Below are 23108 nucleotides of genomic sequence, written 5' to 3' on the forward strand. Positions count from 1 at the left end.
CTATAAAAGCAGCAACAACCAGAACCCATTCACATTGGAATTTGACATTTCCTTGTGGTTTCCTTCAACTACTCGAAGAGGCAAAAATGAAATGGTTGCTCATTGCACTTGCGTGCATTCAGCTCTCTGAATGTTTAGTCAGGTAAAAAAAATTTTAATTATAAATTTAGAGAACCCAATTAAGGTGGAATTTAGCATGTCCAATCCACCTACCCTGCTCATCCTTTTGGTTTTGGGGGTTAGACCCACGTAGTCAGGGGGTGAATGTGCAAACTCAACTTGGACAGTGACCCAGGGACGGGATTGAACCCAGGTCCTAGGCGCCGTGAGGCAGCAGTGCTAACCACTGTGCCACCGAGCTGCCTAGTCAGCCAGGAATTTGTGAGCAGCCTTGGTTTTGAAGTCTGGATATGCTTTGAATGTATCCTCACAGAAGATGATAATTATATCAAAATGTTTGGTATTTGCTTTCAACGTTTCAATTATGTATCTCTCTCTTCCGCCATTCGGAATATAGGAACAGGAGTGGACATAAGAACATAAGAACTAGGAGCAGGAGTAGGCCATCTGGCCCCTCAAGCCTGCTCCGCCATTCAATGAGATCATGGCTGATCTTTTGTGGACTCAGCTCCACTTTCCGGCCAGAACACCATAACCTTTAATCCCTTTATTCTTCAAAAAACTATCTACCTTTACCTTAAAAACATTTAATGAAGGAGCCTCAACTGCTTCACTAGGCAAGGAATTCCATAGATTCACAACCCTTTGGGTGAAGAAGTTCCTCCTAAACTCAGTCCTAAATCTACTTCCCCTTATTTTGAGACTATGCCCCCTAGTTCTGCTTTCACCCGCCAGTGGAAACAACCTGCCCGCATCTATCCTATCTATTCCCTTCATAATTTTATATGTTTCTATAAGATCCCCCCTCATCCTTCTAAATTCCAACGAGTACAGTCGCAGTCTACTCTTCAGCTCTGGGATTAACATAGTGAATCTCCTCTGCACGCCCTCCAGTGCCAGTACGTCCTTTCTCAAGTAAGGAGACCAAAACTGAACACAATACTCCAGGTGTGGCCTCACTAACACCTTATACAATTGCAGCATAACCTCCCTCGTCTTAAACTCCATCCCTCTAGCAATGAAGGACAAAATTCCATTTGCCTTCTTAATCACCATTAATGGTGGACCATTAATCCCCTCGAGCTTGTTCTGCCAGTCAATGAGATTGTGGGTGATCTCCATATAGCGGCCTTTGACTTATTCCCTTAGTATCTTTGGATAACAAAAGTCTATTAATCTCAGATTTAAAATATATAATTGATCGAGCAGCCACTGCCAGTTGTGGAGAAGAGTTCCACATGACTACCACCCTTTGTGTGTCGAAGTGTTATCAACTTTCAGTCCTGAAAGGTTCAGCAGCTGTAATCTGTAGACTATTCCCTTAGACGGTGACACCTCAAACAACGGAACTGGTTTCTCTCTATCTACTCTATCTTTTCTCCTTATTATCCTGAAAACTTTAATCAAATTGCTTCTTAATCTTTTAAATTTGAGGGAATGCAACCCTGGTGTGTGCAAGGCCCTCTCATAATTAATCACGTGGAATGCAGGTGTCATTCTGGTAAATCTATGGTTATTGATGAAGGCCCCGACTTCTCAACCCTGCCCCTTGCCTGAGGTGTGGTGACCCTCAGGTTAAATCTCCACCAGCCAGCTCTCCCCCTCAAAGGGGAAAGCAGCCTATGGTCATCTGGGACTGTGGTGACTTTGTCTACCTCTACCTATAACACTCCGGGTATGAGGGATGTGAATAGCTGAAACAAGTAAGGTTAAGGGGGGGGTTGTTGGGTTACGGGTATAGGGTGGATACGTGGGTTTGAGTAGGGTGATCATGGCTCGGCACAACATCGAGGGCCGAAGGGCCTGTTCTGTGCTGTACTGTTCTATGTTCTATGACTTCTACCCCCACGTATTCTAGTCCTTTGGAGATAAAGGTCAACACGAGCCTTTTAGATTATTCTCTGTACCTGCTTGTTCACAATAGTAACAATGCCTGGATTCTTAATGGGCCGATTTTCTGTCGGGCCCAATGTTTCACTCAGATGTTTGCACAGTTCTAAAATGGCTACGAAAGCTCAGGAAATTGGGCGAAGAATCTTCCATTAGCTTTACCCTCAGTCCCTTCTGCCAGGGACGTTGCAACCAGCTGCTTCTTGGCAACTAGATTGCTTGCACATTATTAAAGTTGTAGCCTCACTCAGGCACCATAACGCAAAACATTTTTAAAAATCTATCTATTCTAACTTCAGGTAGAAATGTGCTTTTGCAACAAAGTCCATTTTGAGTAGGTGCAATGGAACTCTCAGTGGCGAACAGGATTGATTTTTCTTTCTGCACCAATCTGGATTTTGAATTTATTAATAGATGTGGCCAATATTTCTTAAATTTGTAATGTATGCGGAGACAATTTTGATTTAATTATTATATTGCGAAAGGGAATGAAATGCTCTTTCTCAATGCGTCGCACACAATCAGCATGCATCTCAAATCATGAGAGATGTTATTTAAATGCAGATTGATCTCTCCTGGTCTATTTTGGAAAATAGTTGTGCTCATTGTGGCCTACTCCCATGCTGAATTTGTATGTTCACAGAATCACAGACAATACACTGCAGAAGAGGCCCTTCGACCCATTGAGTCTGCATCGACACATGAAAAACACCTGACCTACCTGCCTAATCCCATTTTATTTTATAAATTTAGTGTATCCAAGTCATTTTTTCCAATTAAGGGGCAATTTAGCATGTTCGATCCACCTATCCTGCACATCTTTGGGTTGTGGGGGTGAGACCCACGCAAGCACGGGGAGAATGTGCAAACTCCACAGTGACCCGAAGGTGGGATCGAACCTGGGACCTCGGCGTCATGAGTCTGCAGTGCTACCACTGCGCCACCGTGCTGCCCTAACCTAATCCCATTTGTCAGCATTTGGCCCATTGGCTGGAATGTTATGACATGCTAAATGCTCGTCCAGGTACTTTTTAAAGGATGTGAGGCAACCCGCCTCTACCACCCTCCCAGGCCGTGCATTCCAGACCGTCAACACCCTCTGGGTAAAAAGGTTTATCCTCAAATGCCCCTCAAGCTTCCTGCCCCTCACCTTGAAGCTGTGTACCCTCGTAACTGACCCTTCAACTAAGCTGCTCCCTATCCCACCCTGTCCATGCCCCTCATAATCTTGTACACCTCAATCAGGTCATCCCTCAATCTTCCCTGCTCCAGCAAAAACAACCCAACCCTTACCCAATCTCTCTTTATAACTTAAATGCTCCATCCCAGGCAACAACCTGCTGAATTTCCTCTGCACCCCCTCCAGTGCAATCACATCCTTCTTATAATGTAATGACCAGAATTGCACACTGTCTGCCAGCTATGGCCCCACCAGAGTTCTGTAGAACTCCAACATTACCTCACTGCCTTTGTAATCTATGCCTTTTTCACCACCCTATTGACCTGCCCTTCTGCCTTCAGAGGTCTATGGTCAAACACGCCACTGTCCCTTTGTTCCTGGAACCTCCCAGTGTTACACCGTTCATTGAATATTCCTTGTCAAATTTCTCCTTCCAAAGTGATGCGACCATCAATTCACGTGAGACAGAAAGTTGAAGTGAACAGTGGCTTTAATCGACTAGAACAGCGCCTGCCTGCGACTGCTCTGCTACTGAGAGCCGCCTACAGGGCAGCTGCTCTTTATACCTCCCCTCAAGGGGGCAGAGCCCACAAGGGCACCAACATGATACAGTACGTGTAGTACAGTACAATGGTCCATAGGTGGAGCCCACATTTACCTCAGGTTTAGCTCAGTGAGCTAAATCGCTGGCTTTTAAAGCAGACCAAGCAGGCCAGCAGCACGGTTCGATTCCCGTACCAGCCTCCCCGAACAGGCGTCGGAATGTGGCGACTAGGGGCTTTTCACAGTAAATTCATTGAAGCCTACTCGTGACAATAAGCGATTTTCATTTCATTTCATGGGCAACAGTGTGGTACAATGTAATACAGTGGTGAATGGTTGGTACAATACGTTCACCACACAAAGTGTATCACTTCACACTTTTCAGGGTTAATGTACATCAGCCACTTAATCTGCCCATTTGGCCATCCCGTCTATATCGCCCTGTAACCCCAGATGCTCATCCTCACTGTTAGTCACCTGGCCAATCCTTGTGTCATCCGCGAGCTGACTGATGTACCCCTCATATAGTTATCAAAGTTGTTTATCTCAATAATGAATAATAGGGAATCCAGGACAGATCCCTGTGGTACGCCACTGAACACTGTTTCCAGTCACCAAAGCAGCCGTCTGTCATCACCCACTGTCTACTGCAACTAAGCCAATTTTGAATCAGTTTGTATGTGTACCTTCATACATCAATCTCTGTTTTTTGTAAATGCTACTTTTGTTTACCAATCACAACATAGTACATATACGGTTATACCTTGGGCTGGATTCTCTGCCTCGCCCGCCACATTTCTGCCCCGACTCGCCAGCGGGATGCTCCGTTACGCCGGCGGGTCAATGGGGTTTCCCATTGTGGAGCAACCCCATGCCGTCGGGAAACCCCCGGCAAAACAGAGAATCCCACCCCTTGTACACATGAAACTGAAAGGTGTAGAAAAACATATTTGGCTTAATTTAGAAGGACGTATCTGCCTGAATGTTGATCCATTTTCATTCCGATCCTTGCAGAGTGAAACTATTTAAGGGTAAATCTGTCCGCGATGTCTTGGAGGAACGTGGTTTACTCGAGGAGTTTCTGAAAGAACACAAAGACAATCTCTACTCAAGATTCAGTGGAGCATCGAATGGAGAGTCATTGGGTTCAACAGATTCACTAGCAAACTACCTGGATGTAAGTAATCTGTACTGTTTTTAAAGAAGATCAGCTTATAGAATAGAATTGAAACAGTCACATCCCGGTGGTGTTTATTGCATTCTGCCCTTTATTAACATTGCCACATGTATCTGAAACCCAAAAGTACAACAAGTGTTGAAGTTGGTCATTTTGCAATGGATAAATATTAGCACAGCGCTGAGGGAGTGCTGCATTGTCAGGGATACCCTCGTTTAGAATGGACATTAAACCAGGACCATGTCTGTCCTGTGCAGATCCAGATACTTTTTAGAAGAGTTTAGATCTCTGCCTCCACCACCTATTCGGGCAGTGAATTCCCGACTCCCACCACCCTCTGCGTAAAAGCGTTCTTCCTCATGTCTCCTCTACACACCTTCTTCCGCTTATCTTGAATCTATGTCCCCTGGTTCTAGAATTCTCCACGACAGAAAGCAAATTAATCCTGTCCACTCTATCTCTTCCCCTCATAATTTTGTACACCTCAATTAAGTCACCCCCTCAGCCTTCTTAGTTCCAAGGAAAATAACCCATCCTATCCAATCTCTCCTCATAGGTATTATGTTCTGAGGGTCATCATGATTCTTAAATCATGATAGTGACTACACTTCATAGAGTACCTCACTGGTTGTTATGTGTTTCAGGATATCCCAAAGTTGTGAAATGTTCTATTTAAATAAACAATTTTTTCTCTCATTACCAGAATCATAGAACAGGTAATGAATCTGATTAATTCAGTTTCAAGATCTCTAATAGAACATAGAACAGTACAGCACAGAACAGGCCCTTCGGCCCTCGATGTTGTGCCGAGCAATGATCACCCTACTCAAACCCACCCTATACCCGTAACCCAACAACCCCCCCTTAACCTTACTTTTTTAGGATACTACGGGCAATTTAGCATGGCCAATCCACCTAACCTGCACATCTTTGGACTGTGGGAGGAAACCGGAGCACCCGGAGGAAACCCACACACACACGGGGAGGACGTGCAGACTCCACACAGACAGTAACCCAGCCGGGAACCGAACCTGGGACCCTGGAGCTGTGAAGCATTTATGCTAACCACCATGCTACCGTGCTACCCCTAATGAAACTGACAATAGCCACTCGCCATTGCTACACATTTATTACAAAGTTTTTAAGCTGCCTCACTACATGAATCTGTGGAATATTTGCTAAAAGTGACAGCGCCACCTTTAAAAATCTTAGTTTGACATTTGAAAACCTAAGGCGTTTGTTTTAATTAAACTCTGAGGACAGAAACATTTTAGCTGGTTGGAAAATGGATGTAAAACGTGTCCCATTTTGGTTGGTTAGTATGCACTCCCTGAATTATTCTTAGAAAACTCCAAAAGTTTAAGCAGGTCTTAAGCATCCTTGCACATTACTGTCTGAGAAACAGACGCATTCCTAATTATACATTTTCCTTTTAATTTCCTGACAGCTGGCGTACACTGGAACAATCAGCGTTGGGACTCCACCTCAGAGTTTTGTTGTCATCTTTGACACTGGCTCTTCAAACTTCTGGGTTCCATCAGTTTACTGCTCCAGTTATGCCTGCAGTAAGTATATCCAGATAATAGCAGAAGTTCTCACAATAGCACATGTTGGCTTTTTTGATCGCTTAACAGTTAACAGAAGCTTGAGGTGATACAGTTATTCTTCTTGACTTAGATTTGCCTCATTATGAGCTGATAGTGCAATTGTTAAACACTGAATCCACACTTGGCTTTGTTATACCGTGTTGTGTATTTCAAATGATTGGCTAATTAAAGCCTCTGAAATATCAGGAATGGCTGGTGCCTGAAGGAAGCTGGGAGCTGGATTGATTCAGGATCCAGCTCTGTGCTCAGAATATTCCAGACGTTATCCCCGTCCCCGTCAGGAGCACCTGGAGGAAACCCACGCAGACACGGGGAGAAAGTGTGATGCGACCATCAATTCACACGAGACGTTGAGTAGAGGTGAACAGTGGTTTAATCAGCTAGATCTGTGCCTGCCTGCGACTGCTCTGTTCTGAGTGCCGCCTACAGGCTGCAGATCTATATACCTCCTCAAAGGGGGCGGAACCATAGGCGGAGCTCACAAGGGCATCAACATAATACAATACAATGTAATGCAATACAATGGTGAGTGGGAAGCAGTAATACATTCACCACAAAGTGCAAACTCCACACACACAGTCACCCAAGGCCGGAATTGCACCCGGGACCCTGGCACGGTGAGGTAGCAGTGCTAACCACTGTGCTACCGTGTCACCCATTGTATTCATCAATGTCTTAACAAACGGAGAGATAAAGGAAGAATGTAAATAAATTCCTCAGATCATCAGTTTTCGATTTCCAAATTAAAGAAACTGGACAAACAAAAAGGTTTCTGGAAAAAAAAGGAAAATCGCTTATTGTCACAAGTAGACTTCAAATGAAGTTACTGTGAAAAGCCCCTAGTCGCCACATTCCGGGCCTGTTCGGGGAGGCTGATATGGGAATCGAACCGGGCTGTTGGCCTGCCTTGATCTGCTTTCAAAGCCAGCGAATTAGCCCTGTGCTAAACCAGCCCCGATTGCAGTTGAATCCGCTGCTGCTCCTCTCCCCGCTGCTGCTCCTCTCTCCCCGCTGCTGCTCCTCTCTCCCCGCTGCTGCCCCTCTCCCCCCGCTGCTGCTCCTCTCCCCGCTGCTGCTCCTCTCTCCCCGCTGCTACTCCTCTCTCCCCCCTCGCTGCTGCTCCTCTCTCCCCGCTGCTGCTCCTCTCTCCCCGCTGCTGCCCCTCTCCCCCGCTGCTGCTCCTCTCCCCCGCTGCTGCTCCTCTCCCCCGCTGCTGCTCCTCTCTCCCCGCTGCTGCTCCTCTCCCCCGCTGCTGCTCCTCTCCCCCGCTGCTGCTCCTCCCGCTGCTGCTCCTCTCCTCCCGCTGCTGCTCCTCTCCCCCGCTGCTGCTCCTCCCGCTGCTGCTCCTCCCGCTGCTCCTCCTCTTCCCCCGCTGCTGCTTCTCTCTCCCCACTGCTGCTCCTCTCCCCCCGCTGCTGCTCCTCCCGCTGCTGCTCCCCCCCCCGCTGCTACTCCTCTTCCCCCGCTGCTGCTCCTCTCCCCCCGCTGCTGCTCCTCTCCCCTCACTGCTGCTCCTCTCCCCCCGCTGCTGCTCCTCTCTCCCCGCTGCTGCTCCTCTCACCTCGCTGCTGCTCCTCTCTCCCCGCTGCTGCTCCTCTCCCCCCGCTGCTGCTCCTCTCCCACCACTGCTGCTCCTCTCCCCCCGCTGCTGCTCCTCTCCCCCCGCTGCTACTCCTCTCCCCCCGCTGCTGCCCCTCTCTCCCCGCTGCTGCTCCTCTCACCTCGCTGCTGCTCCTCTCTCCCCGCTGCTGCTCCTCTCCCCCCGCTGCTGCTCCTCTCCCACCACTGCTGCTCCTCTCCCCCCGCTGCTGCTCCTCTCCCCCCGCTGCTACTCCTCTTCCCCCGCTGCTGCTCCTCTCCCCCCGCTGCTGCTCCTCTCCCCTCACTGCTGCTCCTCTCCCCCCGCTGCTGCTCCTCTCTCCCCGCTGCTGCTCCTCTCCCCCCGCTGCTGCTCCTCCCGCTGCTGCTCCTCTCCTCCCGCTGCTGCTCCTCTCCCCCGCTGCTGCTCCTCCCGCTGCTGCTCCTCCCGCTGCTCCTCCTCTTCCCCCGCTGCTGCTTCTCTCTCCCCACTGCTGCTCCTCTCCCCCCGCTGCTGCTCCTCCCGCTGCTGCTCCCCCCCCCGCTGCTACTCCTCTTCCCCCGCTGCTGCTCCTCTCCCCCCGCTGCTGCTCCTCTCCCCTCACTGCTGCTCCTCTCCCCCCGCTGCTGCTCCTCTCTCCCCCGCTGCTGCTCCTCTCACCTCGCTGCTGCTCCTCTCCCACCACTGCTGCTCCTCTCCCCCCGCTGCTGCTCCTCTCCCCCCGCTGCTACTCCTCTTCCCCCGCTGCTGCTCCTCTCCCCCCGCTGCTGCTCCTCTCCCCTCACTGCTGCTCCTCTCCCCCCGCTGCTGCTCCTCTCTCCCCCGCTGCTGCTCCTCTCACCTCGCTGCTGCTCCTCTCTCCCCGCTGCTGCTCCTCTCCCCCCGCTGCTGCTCCTCTCTCCCCACTGCTGCTCCTCCCGCTGCTGCTTCTCTCTCCCCACTGCTGCTTCTCTCTCCCCACTGCTGCTCCTCTCCCCCCGCTGCTGCTCCTCTCCCCCCGCTGCTGCTTCTCTCTCCCCCCTCGCTGCTGCTCCTCTCCCCCCGCTGCTGCTCCTCTCCCCCCACTGCTGCTTCTCTCTCCCCACTGCTGCTTCTCTCTCCCCACTGCTGCTTCTCTCTCCCCGCTGCTGCTCCTCTCGCCCCGCTGCTGCTACTCTCCCCACGCTGCTGCTCCTCTCCCCCCACTGCTGCTCCTCTCTCCCCGCTGCTGCTCCTCCCGCTGCTGCTCCTCTCGCCCCGCTGCTGCTCCTCTCGCCCCGCTGCTGCTACTCTCCCCTCGCTGCTGCTCCTCTCCCCCCGCTGCTACTCCTCTCTCCCCGCTGCTGCTCCTCTCCACCCGCTGCTGCTCCTCTCTCCCCACTGCTGCTCCTCTCCCCCCGCTGCTGCTCCTCACTCCCCGCTGCTGCTCCTCTCCCCCCGCTGCTGCTCCTCTCCCCACGCTGCTGCTCCTCTCTCCCCACTGCTGCTCCTCCCGCTGCTGCTCCTCTTCCCCCGCTGCTGCTTCTCTCCCCCCACTGCTGCTCCTCTCCCCTCGCTGCTGCTCCTCTCCCCCCGCTGCTGCTCCTCTCTCCCCACTGCTGCTCCTGTCTCCCCGCTGCTGCTCCTCTCCCCCCGCTGCTGCTCCTCTCTCCCCGCTGCTGCTCCTCTCCCCCCGCTGCTGCTCCTCTCCCCCCGCTGCTGCTCCTCTCACCCTGCTGCTCCTCTCCCCCCGCTGCTGCTCCTCTCTCCCCGCTGCTGCTCCTCTCCCCGCTGCTGCTCCTCTCCCCCCGCTGCTGCTCCTCTCACCCCGCTGCTGCTCCTCTCCTCCAGCTGCTGCTCCCCCCCGCTGCTGCTCCTCTCCCCCCGCTGCTGCTCCTCTCCCCCCGCTGCTGCTCCTCTCTCCCCGCTGCTGCTCCTCTCCCCGCTGCTGCTCCTCTCCCCCCACTGCTGCTCCTCTCTCCCCGCTGCTGCTCCTCTCCCCGCTGCTGCTCCTCTCACCCTGCTGCTCCTCTCCCCCCGCTGCTGCTCCTCTCCCCCCAATGCTGCTCCTCTCTCCCCGCTGCTGCTCCTCTCACCTCGCTGCTGCTCCCCTCGTACAGCAAAGCCCGGTCTCCAGCCATCTCAGATTTCCCTCCCATTGGGCCAAGCCCTCACTCTGTTGGGACCGTGTGGAGGTTGTAACGACCACCCCATGTTGGAAAAATCCACACACAGGCTTCTTTACCCCAACCCTACCCCACCCACCCACCCAAGAGGTCATCCTTGACCCTGAGGGACCAAGAAGGAATAACCACAACCAATGCCTGCTTTTTATTCCATATCATTTTTTAATTTATAATAATCTTTATTAGTGTAACAATTAGGCTTACATTAACACTGCAATGAAGTTACTGTGAAAAGCCCCTAGTTGTCACACTCCGGCGCCTGTTCAGGTACACAGAGGGAGAATTCAGAATGTCCAATTCACCCAACAAACACGTTTTTCGGGACTTGTGGGAGGAAACTGGAGCACCCGGAGGAAACCCACGCAGACACACGGAGAACGTGCAGACTCCACACAGACAGTGACCCAAGCCGGGAATCGAACCGGGGGTCCCTGGTCCTGTGAAGCAACAGTGCTAACCACTGCGACTTAAATTTAAATTCCTCAGCTGCTGTGCTGGGATTTGACCATATCTCTGTACCATTTGTCCTGGTCAACTTGTTGTTATATTGAAATGACCAGAATCATCTCCTGAAACTGAGTGGGTAAAATGTGCTTTTCTTGTAGGGGATCACCACAAGTTCGTTCCACAAGACTCCTCAACATTTCAGATGAGTAACAAATATATGTCCATTCGATATGGCACTGGCAGCATGACTGGTGTACTGGGATATGATACTCTCAGAGTAAGTCAAACTAGCTGATTACCAACATCAGATTGTGTTTTTTATATTCTTTTTGTGTACCTGACCAAGGGTGTACAAAATGGAAGAATAACTTCCTGTCCTTTGTATTTCACCGTCCTTGAGTTTTTTACCAGCAATCCATTGGCTTTTCTGATTGATTTTTGTACCTACTTACTGGCTTTGAATGATTTGTGCTGTTGGGCTCCTGAGTCACTCTCCTCTACCATTCTTAATTCCTCACCATTTGGGAAATATTCTTTATCTTCTGCCAAAGTGGATGACCTCACACATGCCCACACTGAACTCAGAATGGCCATTCACTTATTCTATTAATGTTCTTTTGCAAGAAAGTAATCGTGCTAACCCTTTATTTCTCTCATCACATATCTTCCTCAGCTCCTGGAGGAAGACACGATGTTCCGGAAACTCTTTGAAAACTCTTCAGTGGGATGGGTTAGTGGGGCCCACATCTGCCCATTTAGAGACTGCAGTGCCTCACCTCACTCGATACATTAGTGCCCAATGACTGAGACATAGCAGCAGAAACCTCCAGAACAGAGTGTTTATGTCCCTATCTTCACATTCCTTAAGACATTCACCTAGTGAGGAGCAGCCTGAGGCTCTATACCTTCCAAGGGCAATTTTAAACAGCAGAGACCAAGAAGGTGGCAATACCCTAATGTGTTCATATGTTAACTTGACCTTCTTACAGGACGACCGACTGTAAATATTTAAACTGTCTTATTTTTGATTAGGTCGCCAACATTGATATCACCCACCAAGAATTTGGTTTAAGTATGACTGAGCCTGGCAGTTTCCTTTACTACGCTAAATTTGATGGAATTGTGGGATTGGGATATCCAAATTATGCCGTATCAGGCGCCACAACTGTTTTCGATAACATGATGTCCGAGCATCTCGTGGAGCAGCCTCTGTTTGCTTTTTACCTGACCAGGTGAAGTATTTTTTAACATTCACTGATGAATCCCTTCATAAAGAGTATCCAACTTAACCTGCACCAAACTTACCCTTTTCTTCAACCCCTCTTTAGCCATACCTGGATTTTTCTCTGGCATAATTCAATAGGCGATACAGCATTGGGAAATTGAGTAATGTAGGGATGGGATGCCCGTAGACAGAACTCCACCCCCCCCCATCTGCCCTGCAGCAAAGTTTCCTCCAGCTCCCTGCCCCATCTGTCAGGGGTTTTAGCTGCCTGACTGTCTGTCACTCCGTGTATTCAAATGATGGTGGGAAGGCCAGGGTCAGGGAAACCAGCCAATTTCCCTCCGTTCTGCTTCGGGACCATCACCAACAGGGAATCCAGATATGGCAGCAGTACATCATGGGGCAGAAATAGGAAGCAATAAAAGCTCTGTTGGCAGTGTGAGGGCGAGCATTGGTCATCACTACGTCCCTTTGGGCTCATCGTTTCTCCTGGAGGGCCACAGCTCATGGAAAGTCTCACTTGGAAAAAAATATTTGAAGTCTTTGAATTGCTTATGCCCCCTTTAAGAATCCCCTTCTGTTTTGCTCCAGTTTTCCTCCCTGGCTTTGCTCTGACTATCATTCTTCGGCCCATCCCGCCACCCTCGGCAGTGAACCCACTCTCGAATTTATTCCATCCATGTAGACTTTAATGAATGGAATCCTATGCAGCACAGAAATAGGCCATTCGGCCCATTGTGCGTGTGCTAGCACTTTGAAGGAACTATCCAATTAGTCTAACTCCCCTGCCCATCCACAATAACCCTTTTCCCAACATATGCCCAATTCCCTTTTGCAATTTACTCTTGAATCCGCTTCCATTTTCTGCCCAGGCTGTTCCCCATTCCCCATCACAACAACAAATCAAATAAATCTGACCAGATCACAATGCAAACATTTAAAACCTTGTGGGATTCACACTCTGCTGTGGTAGGATATAGGATATAGTTGCATCCTACTCTTTGGTACCAAATTCTTGATACTTTCCAGCAAGCTTTCCAAGAGGTTAACAACTATTTTCAGGCACATATTTGACAAAAGGCTAATATGATGTGATCGTAGAAACTGACAGAAATTCTGAACCTGCATACTTCCAGATTTAATTCATTTTTAACCTTTGATTTACAGAGAGAATGGTCAGTCTGGAAGTGAAATTGTATTTGGTGGAGTTGATCCAAACCATTACACAGGTCAAATTAACTGGGTTCCCGTCACCGTAGAGGGGTACTGGCAAATCCATCTGGACAGGTAAGTAAATGCCTATTAACAAATGTTACATGTTCTAGATAGAATTCAGCTGCAGACACCTCCGGTGGCGGCAATGAGGGAGTAAGTCGCACATTTGGTGGCTCTCGCTCCGGTTGGACATCTGGACCTTTTTCCCCAACTTTTTTATACTTTTGAGCGCTGGATCTGAAGGTATAGGTACTCAGGCTCTGACTTCAGATATAGGTGTGTGGAATTGAGAAGGAGAAAGAATTGTAAATAGTTGAAGAAGTGGGCAAACAAGGGCAGGAGGTGGGCCAGGGGAAGCGCGACACAGGGGCTAGGGGCGGCCCCAAGAAAGGAGATGGCTGATCGGTGAGGGAGGGGGGGGGGGGGGGGGCGGTGCCCCCAAACCAGGCCGATCACCTGGAACATTAGAGGGTTAAACGAGCCGGTAAAGAGGACACGTGTGATCGCGCATCTGAGGACGCTGAAGGCGAACGTAATAATGCTTCAGGAGACCCATCTGAAAGTAGCTGACCAGGTCAGATTAAGGAAGGGCTGGATTAGCCAGGTCTTCCACTCGGGGCTGGACACTAAAACTAGGGGGGGGGGTCGCGATTTTCGTTAACAAACGGGTGCAATTCGAGGTGGGCAGCACAATCTCGGATGGGGGAGGCAGATTTGTCATGGTGAGTGGTAAGCTCGAGGGGATGAGGGTAGTTTTGGTCAATGTATATGCCCCAAATTGGGATAATGTGGATTTTATTAAGAGACTGCTGGGGTGGATACCTGACCTGGACTCGCACCGGCTGATTATGGGAGGTGATTTTAACACAGTCCTTGAGCCCGGCCTAGACCGGTCGTGTTCAAAAACGGGGAAGGTGCAGGCGATGGCAAAGGAACTGAGGGGGTTCAAGGAGCAAATGGGGGAGGCTGACCCATGGAGGGCTAGTCGGCCGACGGGGAAGGAGTTTTCGTTCTATTCACATGCACATAAGGTGTATTCCCGATTTGATTTTTTCGCCATGAGCAGGGAATTGCTGGCGGGGGTGACGGACGTAGAATATTTGGCGATCGCTATTTCGGACCATGCTCCACATTGGGTTGACCTGCAGGTCTGTAAGGAAAGCTTTCAGAGCCTTCAATGGAGGCTAGAGCGGTCTGTTGGCGGACGAGGCGGTGTGTGAGAGGGTGAGGAAATGTGTGCAAAACTACCTGCAGGTCAATGACACAGGGGAAGTCTCAGTGTTCTGGGAGGCGCTGAAGGCGGTGGTGAGAGGGGAGCTGATCTCGATTCGCGTACATAGGGACAGGACAGAAACATACCGACTGGTGAAGGAGATTTTACAGATAGACAGGAGATATGCGGAGACTCCGAGGGCAGAGCTTTTAAGGGAAAAATAAAGACTACAGACGGCGTTTGGGGTGTTGTCCACAGGTAAGGCTGTGGAGCAGCTTAGGAAGGTGAGGGGTGCGATCTACGAGCATGGGGAGAAAGCCAGTAGAATGCTGACGCAGCAACTGAGGAAGAGGGAGGCGGCCAGAGAAATAGGGAAGGTAGTCGACGGGGGGGGGGGGGGGGGGGGGGGGGGGCGAGCTTGGTAGGGAACCCGGCAGGGCTGAACAAGGTGTTCAGGGCCTTCTATAGTAAGCTTTACACCTCGGAACCCGCCGCGGGGCCGGAGGGGATGGGGTGATTTCTGGATGGACTGACCTTCCCAAAAGTGGGTAGGGGGTTGGTAGACAGTCTGGGGGCCCCGATTAAGACCGAAGAAATATTGGTGAGCTTGAAGGCCATGCAATCGGGTAAAGCCCCGGGGCCGGATGGGTATCCGGTGGAGTTCTATAAAATGTTCTCTGAGATAGTGGGGCCAGCACTGGTTAGGGTTTTTAATGAGGCAAGAGACAGAGGGGTGTTACCCCCGATGATATCACAGGTGTTGGTCGTTCTGGGTGAGTGTGCTGAACACTCAATTTGGCTCTGTTTCTTTTCTAAGCTCTGGCGTCGCCAGGTGCCGTTAAGACACCGCCACAAGCTTCAAGGTGAAGTTCAAAGCAATAAAACCGAACACCAATTAGTAAGTCCAAACAACTAGAGTTTATTATAACACAATTATAATAACTATCCATGCACACGCTAAAAGGATTAAACTTATTCCTACCGCTAAATAACTAATACTTATCTCGAAGGAACTCCTGGGTCAGGGAACAAGGCCTCTTGCTCTGCTCTGGTCTGCAGACTTCAGATTGGTATCAATTAAAAAGGGGTCAGGAGTGCCTATCTCTGGTAGCGATCGTTGGGAGGCACTTACTTGTTGGTGGCTGCTGTCCGAAGGCTGGATCAGGAGACAGGAGACAGGAGACTGAACCATGTGTGGGACCTTTCTTTTATAGGTCCCAGGGGATCCGCGCCCCTTTGGGAGGACTCCCTTTCCTGCTTGGAATCGATTGGGTCTCTTCCCAATCGATATGTTTGAATCCCCCAATCATGGGCCAGTTCCTCGGTCACTGGGGCGGTTCTTGGGACTTATTGTTTTGGGCTTCTCTGGCGCCAAAGGGTCTGGCCTTCCATAGAATGTATCGATCTGTGTTTAACTTGTTTCCATTGTATCTGGGGGTCGCCCGGTATCGCCTCATTAGTATGTTAACTGGTTTCGTTTCACAGTGCTGTCTGGTTTCTGCAACAGTCAAAACTGGTTTCTGCAGTCGTCCCAATATACAATCGCTTTGCAAGCTGCTTGCTTTACAACATGTCCATTTTCCCTGCATTCCTCGCAATCTTCAATTTGGTGTTGGGCAGTGGCCACCCCAGGTCGCTACACAGGCCACCATCTCCCTGATACTGAAACGGGACAAGGACCTGGAGGCATGTGGGTCCTATAGGCCGATCTCTCTGCTCAATGTAGATGCTAAAATACTGGCCAAGCTCTTTGCTGCTATGATTGAGGACTGTGTGCCAGACGTTATTATGGAAGACCAAACCGGGTTTCTCAAGGGCAGGCAGTTGGTGGCCAACCTAAGAAGGCTGCTGAATGTGATCATGATACCCCCGGAGAGTAGGGAGGTAGTGGTAGTCGTGGCAATGGATGCCGAGAAGGCTCTCGACCGGGTTGAGTGGGACTATTTATGGGAGGTACTGAAACGATTTTGGTTCGGGGAGGGCTTTATCGACTGGGTCAGGATGCTGTACCAGGCTTCGGAGGTGGAACCCAGAGTTTCGTTACACGCCGATGACCTGCTCTTATACATCACGGATCCAGTGGCTGGGATGGATGAAATCATGGGAATCCTGAGAGAATTCGGCCGGTTCTCGGGGTATAAACTGAACATAGCAAAAAGTGAGTTGTTTGTTGTCCAGGCGAGGGGCCAGGAGGGTCGGCTGAGGGGGCTGCCGTTTAGGTTAGTAGGGGACAGTTTTAGATACTTAGGGATACAGGTGGCGCGGGACTGGGGCCGGTTTCACAAGTTGAACTTTTCTCGGTTGGTGGAGTAAATGAGCGTCAGGTTTCGGAGATGGGATGCGCTCCCACTAACACTAGCGAGGAGAGTGCAGACGGTTAAAAGGACAATCCTCCCGAGATTCCTGTTCGTATTCCAGTGTCTCCCTATTTTCATTCCGCGGTCCTTTTTTAAGAAGGTCAATAAAATGATGATGGGGTTTGTGTGGGTGGGAAAGTCCCCGCGGGTGAGGAGATTGATGCTCGAGAGGAACCGAGTGGAAGGGGGGCTGGCGCTGCCAAACTTTAGTAATGACTACTGGGTGGCCAACATAGCGATGATAAGGAAGTGGATGGTGGGTGCGAGGTCACTTTGGGGGCGGATGGAGGCCGCGTCGTGCAGGGGTACCAGTTTAAATGCCCTGGTTACGGCGCCCCTGCCGCTCCCGCCGGCATGGTACTCCACCAACCCTATAGTGGTGGCAACTTTGCTGATCTGGGGCCAATGGCGAAGGCACGTGGGGGAAGCGAGAGCATCAGGTTGGTCCTCAGTTTGTGATAATCACCAGTTTGCCCCGGGGAATATGGATAGTGGGTTCCGAACATGGCGGAGGGCCGGGATTGAGAGGATGGGGGATCTGTTCTTAGAAGGGAGCTTCCCGAGAATGAGGGGGCTGGAGGAGAAATTTGGGCAGGCGTGAGATTTCAGGTACTTGCAGGTGCGGGACTTTCTACGCAGACAGATTCCATCCTTCCCACGCCTGCCACTTAGGGGTATCCAGGACAGGGTAATATCCAGTGGATGGGTGGGGGAAGGGAGGGTCTCGGATATGTATAAAGAACTTATGGGGGCAGAGGAGACGCAGAGCAAGGAGCTGAAGCTTAAGTGGGAAGAGGAACTCGGAGGTGAGATAGAAGAGGGCTTATGGGTGGAGGCGTTGAGCAAGGTTAACGCTACTGCAACATGCGCCAGGCTCAGCCCGATTCAATTCAAGGTCGTCCATCTGGCCCACATGGCAGTGGACCGGATGAGTAAATTCTTTGGACTGGAGGACAAGTGCGCCAGATGTGCGGGAGGACCAGCGAACCATGTCCACATGTTCTGGGCATGTCCAAAACTCAGGGGGCACTGGCAGGGATTCTCGGACGTTATGTCCCGGGTACTGAAAACAAGGGTGGTGATGAGTCCGGAGGTGGCAATATTTGGGGTCTCGGAAACCCGGGAGTCCAGGAGGAGAGAGAGAGGCTGACGTTTTGGCCTTTACGGTCAACAGGGGGGTGCGGGGGGGTGAGAGCGGGAAGGGGGGTTAGGGCAACATAGATTAAGGGGTTAGTTAGGCGGGTCCTTGTGGGAGGAGAGCTGTGTATTGTTGTTTACAATGCCAAAATGCCTCAATAAAATTGTTTATCAAAATAAAAAAGAATTCAGCTGCAATGATGTGTTTTGTGCCAAAATAATTTAGAATGAAAAAGAGGTTAAATGTTGCACAGTGCTTGCTGGGTAGTTTAACATTACAGGCGTGTCAAAGAGAAATATCAGGAATTAGCTGGGAAATGCATAAACCAGAATTATTCAGGTTTAAAGCAAGTACTGGCCTGTACTCCCTGCTCCATTGTGCTCTCATGGACTTCTGCCCCTACCTCCTGATGATTCTCTACACTTTCCCTATCCACCTGATTGGAAGATCACGCAGCATGATCAATACCTCTCTAACCCTCAACCCAAACCCCCCCTACTCAACATATATTGATCCAACTACTTCTAAAGACAACATCCCCAATTAATGCCGGGGCTGCTTGAATGCAAGTCAACTACAACCAGATTTGTCGAGCGTTTTCCCAGACTGCAACATCCAAAGGCAATGTAAAGGTTAAACAGTGGATGAAGCAGAGATTAAGGGAGTGCAAAGAGGGAAGGAACTAAAGGCACAGTTAAGGAATTGAGTTTTGAAGAGACATTTGAGGGTGAAGAATGTTTTGAAACAGAATTCCCAGCAAAAAATACCTACAACCACTGGCCCCATAGAGCAAATATGAATGCAGAGTAATTGGGAGGCAGAGCTGATGCATGTGCTATTATTTAGAGTTGGAGAAGATCACAATGAATGAGATAAGCAAGCCAGTTGAGGAATATGAACAGGAAGAGGAAGGGTTTGAAGCCAATACACTGGATGACAGAGAGTCAAATGCAAACCAGAAAAGTGAGAATCAACATACATGGACCTGGAAAAACATTGCAAGACAACAGTTGAAAGTGTACGAAAAATAGAGTAGCCATACTGAGCGATTCAAAAACACAATCCGAATGTCATGTTTTATATTAACCTCAAGTATTAACAACCTTAATGCACAATGCACGATGCACACATTTGGCACATTAATCTCAGTTGTTAATTAGATTCCAAAACAGGTCACCTAACTATGAATGTCCTTTTACTTCCTAGTGTGAAATTAAATGGCCAGGTGGTGGCTTGCGAAAATGGTTGTCAGGCCGTTGTCGATAGTGGAACCTCCGTCATCGTTGGACCTACAGCACCTATTCAGAAAATTCTGCACGCGATTGGCGCCGGCCCATTAAATGGCCCTTGGGTAATTTGCATTGTGTTTTATCATGGGAAGGAGATAATTTCATCTCAAATCTTAAAGTACAGAAGTTTCTTATATTAACGGAGGTTCAGATGCATTGGTAATGATCTTTTGCACTTATGCTAAAATTAAGTAAATTCTCAGAGCTAACGTTTAGTCAATAATTCAATTTAAACATAGATGTGAGCTGCCCCTTCAGATTATACCACTGTTAAATTCTTTCTCTGTTCTACAGAATTACGTCGACTGCAATGCCATGTCCAGCATGCCCGATGTGACATTCACCATCAATGGAATTGACTATCCCGTTCCTTCTTCTGCTTATGTGGTCAAGGTATGCTTTAACCCTTAAGCTGCTGGAATTCCCACAGCACCGTACACCATCTCCGGGTTACTGGGTTTAGAACAGATTTCAGTGCAATGGCATAGCCCAGTTTTTCCAGTGAATCCTAACATCAGCTGACTCTGTGAGTAATGTTCGGGAAAAGTGTGTTTTTTTTATTAGGGGCAGCAGGGTAGCATGGTGGTTAGCATAAATGCTTCACAGCTCCAGGGTCCCAGGTTCGATTCCCAGCTGGGTCACTGTCTGTGTGGAGTCTGCACGTCCTCCCCCTGTGTGCGTGGGTTTCCTCCGGGTGCTCCGGTTTCCTCCCACAGTCCAAAGATGTGCGGGTTAGGTGGATTGACCATGCTAAATTGCCCGTAGTGTCCTAATAAAAGTAAGGTTAAGGGGGGGGTTGTTGGGTTACGGGTATAGGGTGGATATGTGGGTTTGAGTAGGGTGATCATGGCTCGGCACAACATTGAGGGCTGAAGGGCCTGTTCTGTGCTGTACTGTTCTATGTTCTATGTTCTATGAACGTCTCTTCAAATTCCCTTTCAACCCCTCCCCCTCCGCCAAGCCAGCCAGATTCCATTTAGACGTCGTGGCACAGTCATGGCTCACCTGAATACCCAAATTAGCTGAACCTACTCCTGGCCAACTTAAATGGCTGGGCACTCAAATCTGCCCCTCTCCCAGGAGATTCAGCAGAAACACTTCAGGTGGCACAGTGGTTAGCCCTGCTGCCTCAATTCCAACCTCGGGTCACTGTCTGTGTGGAGTCTGCACTTTCTCCCCGTGTCTGCGTGGGTTTCCTCCGGGTGCTCCGGTTTCCTCCCACAGTCCAAAGATTTGCAGGTTAGGTGGATTGACCATGCTAAATTGCCCCTTAGTATCAGAAAGTTTCGGTGGGGTTACTGAGATAGGGTGCGGGTGTGGCCTTAAGTAGGGTGCTCTTTCCAAGGGCTGGTTCAGACACGATGGGCCAAATGGCCTCCTTTTGCACTGTAATGATTCTTCTTCTTCTTCACTTTTGGCCATTTTCAATTTGTAGCCTGAAAAAACGGCAAACATGTCCAATGTGCCCATTGGAAATGTACAGCAACAAGTCAGCTGCATGCAAAGAGACGTTATTATCCCTGCCTCTCCTTACAATGCCCGACCAATGGGAAGGCAGTGGCGTAGTGTACCGCCAAGACAATGGTGAAATGTTCATTATCTATTTGCCAAACGTGCAAAGTGGTGATGTGAATGTTTTCAGCGGGGGAGCGGTGGCGCAGTGGTTAGCACTGCTGCCTATGGCACTGAGGACCCAGGTTCAATCCCTGCTCCAGGTCACTGTCTGTGTGGAGTTTGCACAGTCTCCCTGTGTCTGCGTGGGTTTGAGCCCCAAAGCCCAAAGATGTGCAGGGTAGGTGGATTGGCCACACTAAATCGCTCCTGAATTGGAAAAATAAATTGGGTACTCTAAATTAATTTTTTAAAAGTGAAGATTTTCTGCTGGATTTTCCCTCACCACAGACTCTTTCCCTTCAAATTAATTCATTGCACAAAGCGCTTTGGTCTTTTTTCCAAGGAAACATCAGGGTGATCTGCTCGTCGTGAAGTTTGGGGCAAGTACTTTGTTTCCTAACTGTCAAATAAGTATGTTTGTATGTAATGCAATATGTTTGCGTGTAATACCGCATGCTGCAAAAGCAAGTGTAATCTTAGAAGCAAACAAATGTAGAAAAATCGGCTGATTTGTTCTTTATTATTTTGCTTGCAGAGAAACTCCAATGGAAAGCAATATTGTATGAGCGGATTTAACCACATGTCTCTTCCTACTACTGGAATCTGGGTATTTGGAGATGTCTTCATTGGAGTCTACTATACCATTTTTGACCGAGGAAACAACCAAGTGGGTTTCGCCAAGGCTGCCTAATTTATTCATCCATGACGTTGTTTAAGTTGCTTCCTTTTCCTCTCTCCAAATCACAACTACAAACATCGCCTGAATTCCTCACAATCTCCAAATGCACTGGCCAACACAGTAGCAGCACAAATGGTGAAAAATATTATTGGTAATGATTTTTACAGATGAAGATGACATTTGTTATTAAAACGAACAAGATAAAGATGACCTGTTTAGCGTGAATCTATTTAGAGTTTTACATTGCAGATGATTATTCGAAAGGATTAATGGAGAATATTAAAAAATTAACATTACAGTGGCAAAATTTCTTTAATAGCTCTGATCTCTTTTTTGATATAAGACATTGGAGCAGAATTGGGCCACTCGGCCCATCGAGTCTGCTCCGCCATTCAATCATGGCTGATATTTTCTCATCCCCATTCTCCTGCCTTCTCCCCATAACCCCTGATCCCCTTATTAATCAAGAACCTATCTATCTCTGTCTTAAAGACATTCAGTGAATTGGCCTCCGCAGCCTTCTGCGGCAAAGAGTTTCACAGATTCACCACCCTCTGGCTGAAGAAATTCCTCCTCATCTCTGTTTTAAAGGATTGTCCCTTTAGTCTGAGATGGTGTCCTCTGGTTCTAGTTTTTCCTACAAGTGGAAACATCCTCTCCACATCCACTCTATCCAGGCCTCGCAATATCCTGTAAGTTTCAATAAGATCCCCCCTTATCCTTCTAAACTCCAATGAGTACAGGCCCAGAGTCCTCAAACGTTCCTCATACGACAAATTCTTCATTCCAGGGATCATTCTTATTAACCACCTCTGTACCCTTTCCAAAGCCAGCACATCCTTCCTTTTAAAAAAAATAAAATTAAGAGTACCCAAATCATTTTTCCCAATTAAGGGGCAATTTAGCGCGGCCAATCCACCTACCCTGCACACCTTTGGGTTGTGGGGGCAAAACCCACGCAAGCACGGGGAGAATGTGCAAACTCCACATGGACAGTGACCCAGAGCCGGGATCGAACGTGGGACCTTGGCGCCGTGAGGCAGCGGGGCTAACCCACTGCGCCACCGAGCTGCCCAGCACATCCTTCCTTAGATATGGGGACAAAAACTGCTCACAATACTCCAAATGGGGTCTGTCCAGAGCCTTATATGAGTATTGGAAGTCAATGAGATGCCGCCCAGTTTCTGCTCACACTAGGCAAATGTCTGATCTCTGATATTTCTTCCCAAACCAAGTACCCACAGAACACAGCTTCAGCCAAATTAAAATTTCTTGGGCCAGATTTTCCATTCCGGGACGCCCAGAATGCGATCCCCGATGGGACGGAGAATCGGACGTTGGGGGAAAATCGGGATCAGCACAGGTGCCCAACCCAAATGCCATGATCCGAACCCTGCTGGCAGTGTGAACGAGGTCCATAATCCGCACTAACAGGGGAACGTAAATAAATGTAAATGAGTCTTTATGCTCCGTCCTCCCATGATCCCCCAGTTCACGCAGTCGGGAATCAAGTGCACGCGGATCACTTGTTGTCTCAGCAAACCGTGAACCTGACGTGGTGGACCTCACACTGGGCCAAGGGGACAACAGTTGCCACCTTGAAGCACCGCAAGGTCCACCACACCAGGGCCATGCTGGTAGAAACCATCCAAGCCCATCCGAGGGCCAATCCCACCCCCCACCCCAACAAT

General features: G+C 49.5%; 1 protein-coding gene across 1 annotated transcript; it reads left to right on the forward strand.

Annotated features, from left to right (window-relative positions):
- Nucleotides 1-21724, forward strand: LOC119978395 (pepsin A-2/A-3-like). Its single transcript, XM_038820017.1, has 9 exons — nucleotides 1-142; nucleotides 4748-4910; nucleotides 6358-6475; nucleotides 10846-10964; nucleotides 11720-11919; nucleotides 13080-13199; nucleotides 19042-19186; nucleotides 19419-19517; nucleotides 21274-21724. Exons 1-9 carry the CDS (start codon nucleotides 87-89, stop codon nucleotides 21427-21429), a joined length of 1176 nt encoding a protein of 391 aa, XP_038675945.1. The 5' UTR covers nucleotides 1-86; the 3' UTR covers nucleotides 21430-21724.
- Nucleotides 21725-23108: the final 1384 nt, after the last annotated feature.

Source organism: Scyliorhinus canicula, chromosome 15 (genome assembly GCF_902713615.1).
Source record: "Scyliorhinus canicula chromosome 15, sScyCan1.1, whole genome shotgun sequence".
Lineage (NCBI taxonomy): Eukaryota > Metazoa > Chordata > Chondrichthyes > Carcharhiniformes > Scyliorhinidae > Scyliorhinus > Scyliorhinus canicula.